At 41.7% G+C, this 19,096-nt stretch overlaps 3 protein-coding genes across 3 annotated transcripts; 2 read left to right on the forward strand and 1 right to left on the reverse strand.

Moving 5' to 3' along the window:
* Window positions 1-445: 445 nt before the first annotated feature.
* paqr7a (progestin and adipoQ receptor family member VII, a) lies at window positions 446-2,926 on the reverse strand. The gene has a single exon (XM_067255789.1). It carries the CDS (start codon window positions 2,921-2,923, stop codon window positions 1,853-1,855), a length of 1,071 nt encoding a protein of 356 aa, XP_067111890.1. The 5' UTR covers window positions 2,924-2,926; the 3' UTR covers window positions 446-1,852.
* A 3,790-nt stretch (window positions 2,927-6,716) lies between these two features.
* tmem222b (transmembrane protein 222b) lies at window positions 6,717-10,759 on the forward strand. Its single transcript, XM_067255790.1, has 6 exons — window positions 6,717-6,844; window positions 7,918-8,002; window positions 8,768-8,799; window positions 9,035-9,131; window positions 9,210-9,340; window positions 9,930-10,759. Exons 1-6 carry the CDS (start codon window positions 6,729-6,731, stop codon window positions 10,015-10,017), a joined length of 549 nt encoding a protein of 182 aa, XP_067111891.1. The 5' UTR covers window positions 6,717-6,728; the 3' UTR covers window positions 10,018-10,759.
* Window positions 10,760-14,223: 3,464 nt separating this feature from the next.
* Window positions 14,224-15,577, forward strand: tpbg1b (trophoblast glycoprotein 1b). The gene is made up of 2 exons (XM_067256363.1): window positions 14,224-14,531; window positions 14,658-15,577. The coding sequence occupies exons 1-2, from the start codon at window positions 14,224-14,226 to the stop codon at window positions 15,505-15,507; spliced, it is 1,158 nt and encodes a 385-aa protein (XP_067112464.1). The 3' UTR covers window positions 15,508-15,577.
* The last annotated feature ends 3,519 nt before the right edge of the window (window positions 15,578-19,096 follow it).

Here is a 19,096-nt window from a genome sequence, read left to right on the forward strand (position 1 = left end):
AACGCTAGTCCAGTCTTGTCAACATATGTCTTTGGAGGCCTACCGGTATATCATACTGTTAGCCTTTTCAAAGAGCAATGTTATCCTTCTCCCAAGATGAAGAGTAAGGGAATATGTCTAATTGCATCATGTTTCAGTCATAAAGATCAATTTAACAAATGCTGATTTTCCAACTCCTGTTAATAGTTAAGTACACTATAATGTATTTAGTGTTGGTCACAGAATGTATGGACGTTTGTTAGCCAGTGTCATTTGGGTTTATATTACCACAAGGGGGCAGAAGGTAACTACTTTCCATTTCATTGGCTGTGGGAAAATAACTTTTCTTTTGCAAAAAGCACAGACAAGGATGGTTTGCTGTGTCTGAAATAACAACATCCTTAACATTTTAAGAAGAAAGTGATAGACGGTGAAAAACAATGCATCGAATCTGTTGAGGGCTTCAAGTACTTTTTATTAACATTCTACAAGTTGCAAAGTAGTAAAAAGTGAATGCCCATTTGTAATTCATTTTGACAAATGCTTCCAACACTGGACTTTTGTGAAGATTCATGTTTGAACTGTGATTTTGAAACCATCAACACCATATGACATTCAATGGAGATAAGACATTCATGTCAGAATACCAGTAAATAAGCAAATACGGTGATTGAAGCCAGTGACAAATACTACTGAGAATATGTTGGACTAGTAAAGAGACTTGCTGAACCTCACTCTTTTATTAAATCCCCCTGGCAGAACTGATGTTTAATTAGAGGTCACCATGGAGACCTCCAACCAAGAGCCAATCAGAATCTGTCTCTACTCTGGCATACGTCAGAGCACTGTGCAAAAGCAGGCAAATAAGAGAAGGAGAATCAGGAAAAGCTCATAGGGTTGTCAATAGACGGCTCTGGCCTTACTAACCCAGGGTTAAGTAGAAACACAATATTTGTCCAAGCATCAATTTTCCAAGTACCAAAATACTTTAACAAGTTTTTTAAAAACCTGTCAACATATTATATAAAAGTTAACATATTCGTAGATCAGCATACACATTATCCAGAATCAAAACAATGGAATTACATATTGTTTCCAAATATTAATTGTGTAAACTTGTTCTGCAGAGACAAATACATCCATTACAAACTCTATAAACAAACACCCATGGTAGATAAGAACAATACATAGGCAGGTGAACTGGCTTACAGTATTGACGCAAATATATATCATACATTCTAATACATTGACATAAAAGTGATACAGTGCACAAAGACCAGCCTACAATAACAATAAAGGCACTAAATATGAGTCATTCGCCTCTTAAATGCAATTTTGTTAGATAATAGGCTTTCTCAAATGTGAATATCTCAAAAGGCACAAAAGTAGGTACTCCAGCATTAATACAGTGTTTATACAAACACATTATACATAGGTATGCTGATATATATATATACTGTGTAAAATGTGTGTAAGGGTCATGGGTAAAGTAACTTTAGGTTGTAAAGTTTGTAATACTGCAGCTGTTGTCTGACCCACAATTTGCTCCCTTTCCAGAATGATTTTTCTGTCCCTTAGGCTTACATACACCTTCTCCCATAGTTGTGGAAACTCCACTTTAAAATCACAATCACCCTTTTACAGCAGTGATGAATACACTCCATATTCAGTCTTAAACACAAAATATTAGGTTGATTTTCATGTCCTAAATTGATACACATTTCATTACAATAATCGCAAGATTCATTACCAAATCCCTTGGTCCAAAGTTGACAACTGTGTAGAGATATAACAGAAATTGTGTTGTAGGTTAAAGTCTAGCAGAATCCAGCAGGGCAAAGTGTACTTTATGTACATAAATGTATCCTGATCTTTATTTGGATTTGTCTTTATCATTAAGCAGCCGTCTAACTTTCCTGAACATGAATGCAGCTATGAAGGCACAGGATACTAAGGTTGCTACATACAACACTACAAAAAAGGCAGCCTCACCAGCTCTGTGCAGGTGCACATACAGTGTACGGCGGGCCAGGTAGTCAAGGTAGGAAGCTTGGATCTGGCACAAGGTGCAGAGGAGAAGAAACACATGGAACAACTGGTGGCCCTGTCCCAAAAAGTCACAGTGTCCTGGAAACCAGCGCTCAGGTAGTGGTTGGGTGAAGAAGAAAGCGCTGGAGAGGAAGAAGGCAACCTGACCGAAGTGGAAGATCAGAGAAGAATCTTTGAAGCCATTGGCTGTGGGCCAGAAGAGGAGGCGATGAAACACTGGGCTGGTGTCCCACATATAGGCCACTGAAGAGGGTATCACCTGGCTCACCTTGCGGACCCAGGGTGGGAGGCTGTGGTTGCGGTATTTCCCATAGCAGCAGCCAAGGCATGAGAGGCAGCAGAGAAGGCAGGCAGTAGGCATGAAGAATCCCTGTACACAGCCATGCCAGTCCTCCTCTACAGCATAGTAAAAGTGCACCACAGCACTGCCGTACTGGTACTGGGCCACTCCCACATAGTCCAGGTAGAAAAACATGTAGTGACAAAGCTCAGACTTGCCCGCCAGTAGGTGGGCCACAGCACTGCTCAGGGTGTAGGACAGAGAGGACTGAAGGAGGATGAGGAGAGGCCAAGCATGGGGGTCCCTGGCAAAGTCCACAGTCTCGGCCAGCTGGGCCCACTTGACCAGGATCAACAGTGCCCCCAGCAGGTGAGTCCACACGTTGACGGTCTCGTTGTGCCACTGGAAGAGGGAAAAGAAGTAGTAGCGCCAGCCTTGATGAAGAGGTCGGTAGCCAGAATAGATGTAGCGCTCTCTGAAGAAGCAGGGAACCTCACTGTCCCTCAGGGTGGCCGGCATGGAGGGTGCAGCCGTACTGAGCATCTCAGGCACCTGCCTGACCTGCTGAATGCTGATAAAAAGACGGCCAATTCTCTCCATGACAATTGTTGCCATATAGGACTTGGCCAGGCAACTAAAGGAGAGGTAAAAAAAACATGCAAATTAATCATTTTACCCATACTCGTGCACTACGAAAGCATGAGATAATGTTGATCGATATTGATAACCAAAACAGCCAAATGGTGCATGCATCCAGTACCTTTATCTTTGTCTTATCAAAGTTTCATAAGATGAGGTATATTATTACCACGGTAGGCTTTCAACTTTTCATTTCCTGAACTCTTTATAAGACCACCTTATTTGGTGACTTCTTTAGAATATAAGAAACATTCTCAAACAGAAAGTCATATCAGACTGCAGGACATTTTTATCATCCCATTTCAACAAAGTAACTCATTGCAGTCCAACTTAAACAAGTGATTTTTGCTTCCTGTTGCGATCGACAAATACATTGGCATGCACACTGTTATTATATTTCCACTTGTTAGTATCAATATAACACAAATATTATTCAAATTAATGCACAAATGTGGTTTATCGACTGGAGGCACAAACGGGTTAGATTTATTTGGAATCTCCTGCCCGGTGCCAAGACCCACATTCTAATGGGCAACACTATTTTAATAGGATCTGAAACCTTTAGGATGTTAAATAATCATAATTAAACTTATTTTTAAAGTTCGTTTTAGCCCGACAACAGCCTAAGATAAGGTTGCCTAAACAATATGCTGAAAGTTACCTAATGGCTGTTGAGTTGACTGACCGGGCACCCCCGTCGGATATCTCACCTTAAGATTTTAACTAGTCTTCGTTGACCCCCTCGAAAATACTCTGAGCACACCTTTTCCACTGGCTGCAGCTTCCACGGGCACTATTCTGAAAGGCAAAGGTGGTGTCGCCAGTATGCACGATAATACATCCAATGACGTTCGGTACAACAGACTCAGTAGACTGGTTGCCTACTGTAGAGATGAAGGAAACTCTTCCTGAAAGTACAGCGAACTCGAGAACGTAAACTTTTGGGTTATCCTCTTTTTCTGTTTGAACGTATAGTATTTAATACATTAAGTGTGCAGGCCTACAATGCATAGCTCACCTGTTGCAGATGGAGCACGCTAGACTATCAATTTAATGACACAGAGAATTCGAAAGTTCTAAAGTTCATTTGTTTTCATAGCCTAACCGCACCCAGAAAAAAATTAAAAAGAATACTGGGCAATGATTAACTATGAAACTATTCAATATAATTGTTAACGATTTTTGAGTCTTGGTCAGATTTGCAAGCAAATAAAAATGTATTTCAAATTATCGGAAGGTTTCCAAAAGAAATTCAAAACAGGAAAAATCTGTTCGTAGCCTACGTAGGCTACGTGTCTCTTGAATGTGTCATCTTTACAGGCCTGTTGCTCAATATCCGCAGGAACAGTGGGCCTACCATCCAAACCTAATCGTAGTGATGATCATTCTAACTTTGCTGAAAGTTGAACTAGGCTCAGACTGAGTGTTGTAGTGAGCACAATGCAGTAAATATAACTGGAATAGCACTCCGTAAAAACTAACAATGGTTCTCTTTGTTGACTGAATCCAGTTGTGTCAATCGTGCAATTATGTAACTTTGTGTCCCTGTCCATATTTGTCCAGAATATGTCACGTTCAACAACATTCGACCTGTGGTCATTTGCAGTTTCAGCTTCCATTTTGTGATTGTGTTTGTGTCTTTAGTGATAAGTCGGCTACTTTTAAACCGTTCTGGAGTCAGAATTGCAGTAGGCGAGTATACAATAATCGTCAGAAAGTTCTGCATTCGAGACAGCCCTATTTTGGTTTTAAGACAGTTTAAAAAGTTCTGAAGCTTATGTATCAAGAAGATGGAGACGTAAACCCATGTTGTATCCACTGAGGGGCACTGTTTCTCCATAAAGTGCTGAAGGAGTGTTCACTAATGAGTTGCATGCAAGTGAGCAGTTTTGCTGATTAACCAGTTCCAGATAATAAAACTTGTAATATGCTTTATACGTGGTTAGTGCAGGTTTTTCCGCATACATTATTTTTGCCTGACCATGTGCTTCGACACATTCTGCGTGAAATATAAGACCAACAACCACCATGGTATTCAACAATCTTTCTTGTGTTGCAGCAAGTTATAGTCACACAACTCTGCTTACACAACTCTTTTGCAGCTAGCTTTGGTCCTTAGCTGTAGCCTGCTCTTTGACATTCATGTGTGTTTCCCCATGCCCTTTTGTAAAAAAAAACCTTTGGGACATAATCCATTTCCCACAGTATTGAATATATTTATAAACAATGAGACTCATGTCATAATAATTTCCAAATTCGAATACTTGCAGTCATGAGAACCGATGTAGGTTAAAGGTTGTTCTTTAATGACCTTAATGCATTCACCTCTCATAATGCGACTTGGTGTTGGATTTGATTTAAAAATGCCTCAAGAGATAATGATGCATTATTAACTTAGCTCCAGCTTAAAAATACTCTTGCTATCTTGCTCTTTTGTGAAGCTTATTTGAATCTTTATTCCTTATTTCTCAAAACAAGTTACAGGTTACTGAAGTGGTGAGGTGGCATTGATCCTGACATTTTACATTTCAAATCTCTGACTGAAAAGGATGACATGTCATGAAATACCGCTAAGCTCCACATCCAAGGCCTAATTGGGTTGGAAGGTTCGGGCAGATATTGAGGTGGCATTTTGCTGGAGAAATCCCTGGACTCCTATATGGTGAGCCCACTGTGCCTTCGTTTATCAACGTCTACCTGGTTTTGCTGAGTAGTTTGTTTTGACCCTTTGCACAATATATCACCTGTCATGTCTAATGGGAACCTGTATGGAGTGTACAGCGCCTAGCCAGATCCCTTGGGTTCATCTTTGTTTCTGTTCCACCATTGCTACAGATAACTCCTTCGATAACTGGAACCCCCACACCATCACAGAGTTCTCACTATGCTGGCCTGAACCCGAAGGCAGGACTCTTTGTGCCATAAAGAGCACACACCACTTAAAAACTCAAGTATTCCTTTTTCTATTGTTTCATTGTTGATTTATGATGCACAACTGCACAGAAATGAACAATGGTTGCATACTTATCCAAATAATTGTCTGAGTTTTCTACTGTTTTCACCAGTTGCATGAATTGGTAGCCCAATGAAGCACCCAGGCATGTCAAAGCAGAAACCAAATATGCGGGACCAAATACTGTTGTGCATGGGGCAAATCATCACGATGCCAGTATGCCAGCAGTGATGGCACATCTGGCAAACAGATCTCATTACTTATTTTCCATATTGTTCATGTTTCTACCACTAGGGGTCTCCCACTGCATGATATACTTTAGAGATGGTCTACAATAAGTGTAAATAGAGGATTAATAGAGATGGTCTACAATAAGTATAAATATATGATTAATTATGTATTGTTAAAGAATTGTGCTGGCCCCGTTTTTGTAATAAAAATATTGTATTTAAACAAACAACAACTGCCAAAAGAAACTGTTGATGCAATAATCATTGACAGCTCACGGTATTGTAGTCAATCAGGGCACTGGAGTTTTAGTAAACATACCCTACTGTGAACAGAATGTGCACTGCAGATTTTTACCTGCCTGTCCTTTAGTATATTTTTCAAGCAATAGCCATATTACGTTTTTCAAAATAGGCCTATAGCACGAAAAAAACGGAATTTGAAAGAACCAGCGGGATTGATAGATTCTTCATGTTATTCAGACCATTCATAAACCATACACTTGCTTTCTGTGAACACCCGGAAGCTCACGCTAGTTGTCAAAGGAGACGGTTTCTGCCAGGAAGTGGGACGAATGAAGTTCATTTTCCACAGTTGGTGATGGCGGATGTTGAAGTAGACACCATGAAGAATTACCACATAGCGTTTGAGAGAATTAACCCAGACACGAGTCGCTATCCTTATTGCATTGTATGGACACCTATCCCCGTGCTGTCGTAAGTTATCGTTTCCGATTTTGTTTGTTTTTATGTGCCGCCCGTGTTCTACTGGCTAGTTATATCCAGGCTTGGAATGAGTACAGTACTAGTTGACATCTCAGCGGAACAGCTGGCTAGATTGCTAACAGGTACGGTATGCTATCTGTTTTCACCCAGACGTCTCCCAAAGACCATCGACCATGATTCATGTTTCGTGATGAAATTGAATAGAGGGTAGATGTTTTAGCATGGCCCATGTGTATACAAGTTACCTATATGAAAGTTTGTAATGTAGTTAGGTGATATAGATCGCTGTAATTCAGTAGTCAGATACAATAATTCTGGTGAAATAGTTACGATAAGCTTTGCTACTGCTCTGTACAAGTTGACTTAATGGGAGTGAGCTTGGCTTTGCAACATAAAATACAGGACGTTGTGTGCTGAAGGTGACGTCATTCACACTGACGGGTTGGTATTTGCACATGGTTGATAAAATGTGACAATGTTGGCTGTATGATACTAATATGATAGGCTACTAATGAAACTAATTTCAAAAGTGAATAGTTTCGTGAATAGTTTCGTGTGATCAAGGATGACCTAATAGCTGCATCAAATCTATTTTGTTCACGCGGCAAGCCGATACAAATCTATCTACGACCCCGGCTCTTCTCATCCCCACGATTATCTAAGCTAAATGGCCCTTTATTTATTTATTTATTTATATGTTCTTGGAAAATCCATTTATGCTTTTGCTATATCATTTTACATTTGCAGGAGAAAATTCTTGAATGCAAATTCAGTGAATGCATAAGTAATTTTGTACAGAGCCAAGCAATGTATGAATTCAGCCTGGTGATCTGCCAGTTATGATATTTGAGAGGATACCTTGCAAGAATACCTCAAGTTTGCAATTGAGAGCTAAATGTAGACAATTTCCCAAGCTGTGCACAGGCCACTGATGCTAGGCTATAATTAAACTGATGACATTTGGCAAATCATGATGATAGTTATATGTTGAAAGAGGCGGATTATTATTGTTTCCTATCTTTGTTGTAGTTCGGAAATTTGTATTGATATGCAGTGTCTTTCAGATGGCTGCTTCCCTTTATTGGTCATATGGGGATCTGTACTTCCTCTGGAGTGATCAGGGACTTTGCTGGACCCTACTTTGTCTCGGTGAGTAGTCATGTTCCCATCCACCTCTTCCAAGAGGAATATCAATAGCAAGCACTGCTTCATGCACTCGTATGGGGACCTAATCATTGGTAGAATAGTGAGAGCAGTCTATTTTTAGAACTAGTTTGGTGGTTGTTCTGTTCACGTTACATTTACACTTCCTGGGAGGTGTCTTGGAGATTTAAAATCCTTGGGATCAATGAACTGTTCAATATTATCTGAGCCAACCTCTAAGACAGACTATGCAGGCTATTACAATTTTTCATGTTGGCAAAACATAAATAAGGACAATAATTGCATATCCAGGGAGTGAAACAGATAGATGAAACATTTGTTCACCAGACTCTCCTAATCTTAGTTGATCTTAGTTGTAGACTTCATCTTGCTCTGCGGTTAGTAAGATCCCTGCTGTAAACTTTCATCTGTTTACAGGTGTTTTATAGCCTCACTAGGAATTCCATGATTGTGGTTATTGTTTTGTAGGCTGGGCAGGGCAAGAACAGTAAGTGAAAGTGCCTCTGGAAAGAGTCAGAAACACGAGAAGAGGATATGTAGTTTGACCCGCTGTGACACGGGCCAGTGCCAGTCACTCCTGGTGGGTTCATCTGTCCCCACTGTTAGTGCTGAGGAGCTCAGGGTCATCTCAAATTTGTCATCTGGAAAAACAAAACAAAGCCCGATAGTAGTATAGGTCTGGTTCATCAATTAGTAATGAACCCATTAACATATATATTGAATACTTTTTTTCTCGTTTGTTTTGTGCAGGAAGACAACATGGCTTTCGGGAGACCGACAAAGTAAGTCAATAAAAATACGTTGGGGTGTTTTTATCTTCGTGACTTAGCTTTATGTTTACAGTCTTCCTGGGAGCATTTTGTCTGTTAAAAACTCGCAAGGGAAATCTATTAAAGTCTCCACTTCTTTGCTCGCTGAGTCTTTGATTAAAATTGTGCTTGATGCAATATGAAGCTGGTCCAGACAGTTGGTCCAGAGAGCAGTAGCTTGGTACTGAGTAGTCTGCTGGGTTTGCAGGTACTGGATGCTGGATGTCAGCAAGGTTTATGCAAGTGGGTCGAACGCTTGGGACACAGCAGTCCATGATGCCTCGGAGGAGTACAAAAACAGGATGGTAGGGAATTTTTCATTTAATTTAATATAACACTACATTTGAGACTAATACTAATCTTCTGTTCTAATTTGTCCTAAGCACAACCTCTGCTGTGACAACTGCCATTCCCACGTTGCCATGGCGCTGAACCTGATGCGCTATGAAAACAGCACCTCATGGAACATGGTTAACCTCTGCTTGCTGTCGCTCATCCATGGCAAGCACATCAGGTGAGTCTCTGTGCCCAGCCATTAAAACATACATTACTGTCACTGTAGCTTCAGAGCCAAGCAGTCATAAGAAGTAGGGCTGGAGATGTGACAGCAGAGTACTCTGGATCTCTAGGGGGGGGGACCATTTCACAAAGCGGCCCTTCAATGTACTTTCTCAAGGATTCTCAGTGAGAGGGGGCAGGGAGAGAGCAGCCTGGTTCTAGGAACATGCATAGGATTATCCTGAATACAATCCATTAATACAAAACAAAGTACCTCATGAATCCAATGGGCCTTAGCTGAAGCAGTCTGTTGTAATTAAAAGAAAGTGACAGCTCCTCCCTTTGTCCCACCTGGACGGGGGCATTGTGGGCGGGAGTCATGGTGGGGGTTAGACCGCCATAACCCTGGCTGGGATCGGAGAAGGATGACATGGGCTCCGGTTGCCATGGCTACACCTAGGCGCGGAGTAATTGATGACGTGCGTGCGCTCTCGGGAGGGTGCTGTCAAGACTATGGGAGAAATTAGATTATTGTTCCTCAGTGATGATCTCTGGTGGTCTTTTTGTTTCCCCCCCTTTCTCCATCCCTCTCTATCTCTCTCCAGCTGTGCAGGGTTCCTGAAGACTTGGTTGCCTTTCCTTATGTTGACAGGGGTCATACTTACAGTAGCCCTGACCCTTAACCTCCGGTGACTGGTGAGGTGGGGGAACCACCAGGGGTCCAGAGGAACCCTGCAGGTTGGATGTGGGCTTGACCTTCGAAGTGAGGGGGGAGGTGTCGCTTTGCTGGACCCTCTCAAACAGGACTACTCATGCCAGAATCCAACCATGAGAGGAAAACCTAGAGCATCCGACATTTACAACAACAACAATGACTGTTTGTTTCTCTGAACAGGCAACCTGTCACTGGTGCCACCCTACTGTTGAAGCAGGAATACATTTGGAAGCCAATTTCTTTTTGTTTATTGTTTTGGTTTGATGTTAGTGGTGCTGATGTGGATTTTTGAGCCCCCAACCACCATAGTTGATTGCTAATAAAACCCAATGGGGAGGGGGTGAGGGGGGAGGATGTTGTCTATCAACTTATCAATTAGAAATGAAGGTGGTGTAGCGGCAACAATAATTCTGGGGGAGTTGTATTCCCTAACTCCAGTCGGAAAACATCCATTTTTGAAGCATCTACTAAGTAATGAAATGTGACCACGGTCCCTTGATCTAGTGCTTCCTATATTCCATTGTTATGTTTTGGAAGAGAAACATGATATTTCACTCAAATGCCTTTCAAGGAATGTATTCTGCTTGGTTTGACACAGATCTTGTACTGCTGTGTAATGCTTGATTCTCCAGAAAGTTGTGTTGCAATGCATTGTATTTTGCTGAATTCCAGGATACCTCTGTATCATATCTAACTTTTATGAAATGTTTGTATATTGTGTCGGAAGTCTAGGTGATTTTGTATTTTCAGACCCGTTTTGTCATTGCTCTACACTAAAAGGCTGAATGTATAGATTTCAGATCCTGTTAACTGCAGATTATTGAATGCCCTTCTACAGACAGTGCTGCTACAGCCATGACAACCATTGCTGCCGACTCAGTTGTAATTCTGGTTTACACCTGCAGATATTGGAATGGTATGCCTGACTGGAATGCTTGAGAATTCATTTATGTAAGAGGTTTATGCCAAAAGTAGGATGGGAGACCCAGAGAGGGATCAAAGCATCTTGATCATGTCAAACTGTGTCCCAAAAGAATCCTGACCGCTAATGAAACACCTGATTGATTTCATTTTGGGATGACAGGTGGAAAGAAGAACAATGAAAAGGCCTTCGACTTAGTAATGAAACCGTAGCCTGTACTTTGTCATTGTGTTTACAAAGAGAGACCTACATACTCATTCTTTGTTATTGCTTGTAAAGAGCAAAAGTAGTACATAAATCTGGTGCCTAAAGAAATGTTTTTGTCATGGGTCTTGAGCACTTAAGGTCTTAACATACATATCACACACTAGCGTTACTGTCCTTTACTCCATCTATGTTGATTCTGTGTATGGTTTCAAAGCCCCCAAGGTAATCCGAGATGAAGGTTGGCACACAAAATACGTTGCCATGGCTTCATTGACCGGAATCAAATCCCTTCATTGTTTGGAAGCAAACAGAAAAGAGCTGAGCCTTCTTTTTGCCAGAACGCTGCCAGAAGCAGCAGGTAGCCAGGGTCCTGAGGTCTACTCACGCACACACACATGCACACACACACACACACAAACCTTTCTCCAGATCCTGAGAAGTGTTGCTCCTTCTGTCCTGCAAACCAGATAAGAGGTTCATTATTGAACTTGATTATTTAAGATTTCTGCAAATGTGTAGCGTAGGTGTTAATGGCTAACTAGCTATGTTCTGCAGGATATATGAATATACTTACATTACTGTAGAGGTTGGGTTGTATCTGGGTTAATGTGTCCATTCCTGTGGTGACAGGTGGGCTTGCTAAGAGATGCAGTGTCTTCTCTTTTGTTCAAGTTAATGTGTAAATATTAAGCAACCTCTTGGAACAAAGTGATGTAGTGATAGACTTCTTCAGTCATGCACGTTTTGCATTTTTCAGTTTATAATTGCAAATGAATTCCTATTTTGGATTTACAATTTGTGCAAAGGCCTTTTGCATCTCATCACTGTTCTGCCATAAAGCAGATTAGTGCCTGAATGTGTGAGAGTGTATACCAATGGCAACATGGATGTGTACTGGATGTGGACAGGTGTTGTTGCATGCCAGCAACTACGTTGATATGCATGCATGCACGCTTGCATGTGTGCGTGTGAGAGATGTCTGTAAATGTCTGTTTGTCTTTGTAGCCTAGTGTACAGATGGTAGTGGCTAGCTTACTCAATTACATAGCTTCTAGGAGGAAAGGAAGGCTGCATTTGACTGCAGACAACTGCCTAACGATCCATTTATATACATTTGTTACATAGTTTTTCTAAGTATACGTATTGTAGAGTGACATGGTGTAATGTAGTTAATGGTAAAGATGTATAGATTAAAAAGGCCAGCTTGAAATGATGCCTAATTTACCCAGTTACTTGTCTTGAAATATGTTTAGATATATTAGATCCAGCACTATTACACAAAAAATGATTTATAACGTTTTATCTTTTCTGTGGGTATGATTAGTAATGGGGAATGAAGTAATAACCTTGCCTGAGAAGTCGGGGGAGAAAGTTGTTTACATGTTTGAAAAAGATATATGATTTAAAATACTAGCATTCAATATATTTGGTGCATGATTGGTGGAAATTACTCTTTATCCATTATGACTCCAAGATTTCATTTCATTTGTATTTGTTGCCAGACGAAATTAGAACTAGTGTTTCAAAGAACAACACAGCCATGAACTCCACAGCTCAGGAACACGGGCTAATGCTCTTTAGAGTGCCATTGAATTGATTCTAGATGATGCTGTCTTGTTGTATCCAAGGGCCAGGACCTGGAATGTGGAGACCTGTGGTTCCATCAATTCATTCAGTTGACAAAAGACAGTCGGGATGCTATTCTACCAGGGGCTAGTATAACGTAGGTCTGTTATTATCAGACCCTCTGAACCGAACCCTTTTTTCCTATTATGTCCCCATGTCAACACTAGGAGAACATGCAAGTTGTGTCAACAATGAATGTAAAGAAATGGCTGGATGACAAATAAAAATTGTATTGTTAGTCGGAAGAAAAACATTCTTTGTTTAGTTTTTCATGCACTAATAGGTTGTGGATTATTGCCATTGACGCTGCATACATTTGTCAAGTATGAAGCACGAGTAGACTAAGAAAAAGACGCTTCAAAAAATGGCAGATGGTAGAATTAGGTTTGGTCACTGAAGTCGGTCTATTTCAGCTTTGACACTTAGCTGTCAAACAGCCAGACTCTTTCAATTTTAATGTCTTTTATCCTGCAAATGATAGGACACTCGAGGAGGGAGGAGATCAGAGAGAGAACCATGCGCTCTGAGATGCCTACTCTGCCGCTTGCTATAATAGGCCTACCACCTACAGGGAGGATGGGTTCGACGGTCAGGGTCTATCTGACACCATTGCATCCGCTTGTGCTTCAAACTGTTAAGTACGCAGCTTTTGATCTGGGGGGGGGGGGGGGGGGGGGGGGTGTTGGAAAAGGAGGAAGATGCTGTGATCTAGAATACCCGGAATCCGGTTCAAGAACGTCTGACACCTTGGCCAAATTAAACATGGTATGAAAAGTAAGAAAGTGAAAATAAAAAAACATAAAAAGGTCTCCTATTAAAGTTGATTATAAGAAGACTATAGCCTAACGGGATCGTTTTACTTAAAATAAAGAATAGCCTGTCTACTCGAACGTTCTACTATGCTCCTCAATTATTTACTACAAGGAGATTAACACAGTCAACATTCCTGTGTATAGTACTTGATGGAGAGTATTGAAAGGTTGGAAAATCCGGAGGAGGTGAGTAAAAAGCTCCACCCCGCAGATTGCACGACGCGATGGTGCTTATTTCATTGTTCGAGAGAAGCGACGCCCCTCGCAGAACGGCTAGGATCAAACGCTAAGATCAGCAAGACCCCTTTTTCTTATGGAAATTAAACCCTGCCTCTCAGCCACACGTGGGCTTCAGAAATGCAAAGAAGTTGAACATTCAAGCAGGACTCACTACAGACAGGAACAAGATGTTGAGGACAAGCTGACCAGCGCAAGTTACTTCGCATTTCGTAGGTCGCCTGTATGCATGTATGTAGCCAGCGCAATGACGGATTCAATGGGACGATAGTCGAATTCTTTTTTATTGTAAAAAGTAGGCAATTGGAATTCAAGTTTTTATTTATCGAGAGTTGTACACACTACAAACATATTACGCCGAGTCATTCATTTTCCTACTTATGTATATTTCGAATACTTTTAGCTCTCATATTGCGTTATTTTCCAAAATGACGAATTTGGCACTCAGAATAGTTTTCTGCGCGTTGGTCTGTGCAGTCTTTGCGCGCGCATCTTGCCCTCCGCGTTGCGAATGCTCTGAAGCCGCACATACTGTCAAGTGCGTCTCGAAAGACTTGCGGAGTATTCCATCTGGAATTCCTGGATACACCAGAAATTTGTTTATCACAGGAAATCAAATCAGCCGAATCGGACCGGAATCTTTCAAAGGACTTGACAATATTACAACTCTGTCTCTGAGCAATAACAGGTATGGAAAAATATGTTGTGATCACAGTTATCCCACTAACGAATATGTGTATAGTACTGAGATGTCAACAATGTGAAGCACCAAAGCATGTCAGTATTAAACACTTGTCCGTGTCTGTCCCTTCAGAATTTCCACGGTGGAGTCCCAGACCTTCTCAGGTCTTCGCAGCCTACGCTCCCTGGACATGAGCAGTAATCAACTAGCCGTGATTCACCCCGAGGCTTTCACGGTGCACAGTCACATCCTGCGAGAGCTCAACCTCAGCCGGGCCCTCTACAATCACTCTTCTGTGATGGACCTGGCGCCCGCACTGCGCTGGAGCACATTGGGAAGCCTACAGGGGTTGGATCTGTCGGGCAACGGCCTCATCTACCTACCATCTCACATCTTCTCCCACTTGCATGGCCTCCAGCGGCTCCAACTGGGCAACAACTCCCTGGTGGCCATTTACAATGGCACCTTCTCAGGGGTAGAGCAGCTGGAGGAGCTGGACCTGAGCCTCAATGCCCTCAAGACCCTCAGAGCGGAAGGTCTGCAGGAGCTGGACAAGCTGTCCAGAGCCAGGGTCCTTCTAGGGGAGAACCCCTTCACCTGCACCTGTGGCATTGAGATGTTGGCCAGCTGGCTCAACAACTCTCAGGGACACATAGGGGATGTTGATGGACTTGTGTGTGCCTTTCCAGCCAACTTGAGGAACACATCCCTGTTGACCCTGGGCACGCTGAGTTTGTGGTGCCACCAGGGCGGTGAAGGGGCAGATCTTGCCCTCCAGACCTCCTATGTCTTCCTGGGGATAGTCCTGGGCTTTGTGGGCTTGGTCTTCCTCTTTGTACTTTACCTCAACCGCAAGGGCATCAAGAAACGCATCAATGACATGCGGGAGGCCTGCAGAGAGGTGTGGGAGGGGTATCACTACCGCTACGAGATTGACTCTGACCCCAGACTATCACAGGTCTCCACAGCCGCTGATGTCTGACAGAACTATTCACCCTTTCATAAAGATCTGACTTTTTTTTCAAAGCATTCATTACTAGGCGAGGTCTGTTCAAAACTGTACATATACTGTCTGTAAATATTGACATACATTAGTGTTCTTCACGTCACTAGCTTTGTCTATTAAAGCATGCACTGCCTGTCTTTCCTGTATGACCTCTCTATCTACTCTCTCTGAATACACAATGCTTTCCAGAACTTGCAACTCCCCTTAGCCAAATGTACATGACATCAAAAGAAAAACTGAAATCTCCCTCAGTATTGATAGGACTCCTAAAGCTGGGCTGCTTCGTCCGACCAATGGGAAAAATATATAATTTTAATATCACACATTGTCAAATCCTTCTTCAATTGAACTATGTTAGTACAAAATTAAATCCATGCTTCCATTACACTCGCAAAGCAAAGATCATCAGCTAATGAAATGCAGGTACTATGACGCCAACCCCTGTGAATTTTGAGCACAATATCCCATTCACTGTTGAGCCATTTAAAGCAGGACAAGCCCTTTGGTCTTCTGTCCTATTGCCCCAGGGTGCCTGCAAAGAATCTGAGGAGATTAGCCCCTGCAGCATTCCAAAGGGAGGAGAACTCCTCCAGGAGTCTCCCAAACATGTAAGCTCTGGATGGGAAAGGGACAATTCTGTGCACAGCCAGGAACGGAAATCTTTTGCCCCCTTTTTCATGAAACTTTGCTTTGTTTTAACTCCTCTACTTTTATTGTCAAGATGATGAGAACCAGTCGTGGGCCGGGGCTGCTGAAAGCAATCCCTCCTCCTTGAAGACAACAGCCGCTCTGGGGGCTCTTTGAAGGAGAGCCTGGTGCTCCAGCTTTTTCTGTTTAGGGGACTTTGGAATGATAAGATACAGATGATTCTGAAATGCCAAAACCAAGGTTTACTTCAGTGGTATACTCATGCGAGCAGAGGAGGTAATGTGAGTCCAAATAATTTGGCACACAGTCATTTGGAAAAGCGAATGTTTTAGACCCTATAGAAACTGTAACTGAACATAATGTGAGGAGTGTTTTGAACAGCATTTGAATTGCATGTTTCAGATCATAGTCTCTAATCAAAAGTTTCCTTGCTTCCATAGCAAAATTCATAATGTAAGTCGAATGAATGAACAATGCCTGTGTATGTGCGCAATGTAATCCATCCAATAGAGTATGTGTCATGGTTTCATTGTGTCGTGCTGGGAAAAATACATTATATCAACTTTCTGAAATGGAAAGATGCCACTGTGTGTGCATCAGATAGCAGTGCCCTGCTTCATTATCCCTGTGACAAAAGCTGACTCATCCCTCTGTGGCCATTATGATGTAGAGTGTCAAAAAGACGGACCAAATAACCAGCACCACTACAAATGGCATTGTTACGCCCAGGGAGAGCCCTGGGAGAGAGAGAGGAGAAAAAAGCCTTTTTTTTCTATGAGAGCATCTTATCCAGAGGCCTGTTCTCTTGTCACAAATATTAATGCCATTTCTCTGATAGTAATCCAAGTATGTTTACATAAGTTAGAAAGTAAGTCAGTTGATCTGCATGCTGCAAATGACTAAATAAAGATTTTCAAATGTGTCATGCAAAAGTCTGTCCACTTCTTAGCTTCACTCCCTGGCAATGGTGAGTCGACTCCCAAGGGGAACAGTCATTGGTAGATATATGGCAAGTGCATTATTTATAAATGTTCTGGCTTTCACAGCCTAATCAAAGGTCCCTAAAGACGAGAAATCAATTTTGTTTACTGCAGTGAAACAAAGACTCTGTTTTTATAAAGAGAGCTTCATCCTCGCATGCAAAGACTTGTGATGCCTTTCCTCCCTCTACTACCACAGAGGCCTACATGGCACTGGAACAGTATTCACTCACAGCAGCATCATGATACAGCCATTGTTGGGAAGGTGTCATCATTCTTAAATATTGCCCCTGTAAGGAAATCTATTGAGGAGTTTTAATTTGCCATTGACACAATGTGACACCACTGCTTTTAAACTGGGCTTGGGCTTATTGGTGTCAAATATGGCCCAAACAAAAAAACAAACAAGCAGGTCACTATTGGTGTTGTTGCCTTCTTTATTGGTTAAACTTACATCAATCTGGATGCAATGTTTTTTTTTCTTCTGAAAAACCACATTGTCATGTTTGAAAAGGCTGCACAAGATTGGCTCAGCAGGGTGGGAAGAGGAGAGAGCCTAATAAACTGAGGCTGTCACTCACCATTACCCCCTTTGCACCAAAGGAGTAGAAAGCATGTTAAAAACAGACAAATCAACCTAATTAGGTCTGTTTGTGTGATTGTCTGATGTAAATCTGATGCAAGACATTGTTCATTTGCATTCTAGGATAAGGGAATTAGCTCATGTACCCTGTCCCACATTGGCAATTTTGGTTCTCAAATGAAACATCCAAAACATTTGATTTCTTCATAATTTGCTTTTTTCAAATGCCAATAAGCCAGGCTGGTTGTTTATTGGCTTAAGTGATACAAGAGTTTACGAGACCACTGTGCTTCTTTTGAAGAGGCAAGTTTCTCAAACTGTCATACTTTCATATTTTATTCTGTCACTAATCTTTGTTGCTTGTGGTCTGGCTATGAAATGTAAGCGAAATACTTTATTTTCTTCCCCGAGTTGCATTTGAAAATGTTCCTCTGAAGCAATTAGTCCTTTATGAGTCTTGCCTCTTTGGGAACATCTTGGCACCATTACATGGATTTAATGGCCATGATAGAGAATATGGCTTAAAAGTGAATCCCACATCTGTGAGAAATTGAACATGCTAAAAGAAAGACCACAACAGTCAGCGGCATGACGACAAAAGACAAAGTGGCATCCACTGTGCCTCAGGCTTGGTATGGCATACAGAGATCTACTCTGTCTCCCATTGTTCTCTCTATTTTTCTGATTCTTTCTCATGCACACACACTCTTTACCTTTCTCTCTTTCTTTTACATTCCAAAATGATTTCCTTCATGACACACTGACAGACCTGAAGCCTGCTGGGGTTTAACAATTTCCGACCTTTCACCTTTAGTCATTGACCAAGGCACACTGACGTGTATTTGTTCTGCCTCCTTTGTATCTGTCCTGCATGTCAAACCAGTCCATCCATAGATATCCACAACGCAGCCCCTTAAGTGCTTGTGGAGAGCTACTGCTCATTGTTCTGTGGCTCACTTGATCAATGGTACCTAGTTGTGTTCCAAAGGTGAAAGAGAAGAGGATGTGGTACAGCTGGACAGATACCCATTAAAACCAACAAGCATCCCATTTAACAAGTTCATAGGATTAGGGTTAGGGTAATATCTACACACACGCACATACTTTCCAAGACAGGGTTGCATGTTTGCTTTTACCTCAATAATTTCTCCATAATAAGGATAAATGATAAAATATATTTTCAACATTTCAATTAAGTTTTCATTTTGTGAAGTTAATCATGCGTTCAGAAATAATGATTAACAAGTAATTCAGAAACAAAGACAATCCTTCCTGTTCCTCAGTTTAAGCCTGCTGGGGTTTAACAATTTCCGACCTTTCACCTTTAGTCATTGACCAAGGCACACTGACGTGT

Source organism: Osmerus mordax, chromosome 18 (genome assembly GCF_038355195.1).
Source record: "Osmerus mordax isolate fOsmMor3 chromosome 18, fOsmMor3.pri, whole genome shotgun sequence".
Lineage (NCBI taxonomy): Eukaryota > Metazoa > Chordata > Actinopteri > Osmeriformes > Osmeridae > Osmerus > Osmerus mordax.

Bases quoted from the DNA above. Each gene is read 5' to 3' on its own strand.
- paqr7a (XM_067255789.1), bottom strand. From the start codon at position 2,923: ATGGCAACAATTGTCATGGAGAGAATTGGCCGTCTTTTTATCAGCATT.
- tmem222b (XM_067255790.1), top strand. From the start codon at position 6,729: ATGGCGGATGTTGAAGTAGACACCATGAAGAATTACCACATAGCGTTT. The intron at 8,003-8,767 runs GTGAGTAGTCAT...TGTTTTGTGCAG, and splicing joins CTGGACCCTACTTTGTCTCG to GAAGACAACATGGCTTTCGG. The intron at 9,132-9,209 runs GTAGGGAATTTT...ATTTGTCCTAAG, and splicing joins AGGAGTACAAAAACAGGATG to CACAACCTCTGCTGTGACAA.
- tpbg1b (XM_067256363.1), top strand. From the start codon at position 14,224: ATGTATATTTCGAATACTTTTAGCTCTCATATTGCGTTATTTTCCAAA. The intron at 14,532-14,657 runs GTATGGAAAAAT...CTGTCCCTTCAG, and splicing joins CTGTCTCTGAGCAATAACAG to AATTTCCACGGTGGAGTCCC.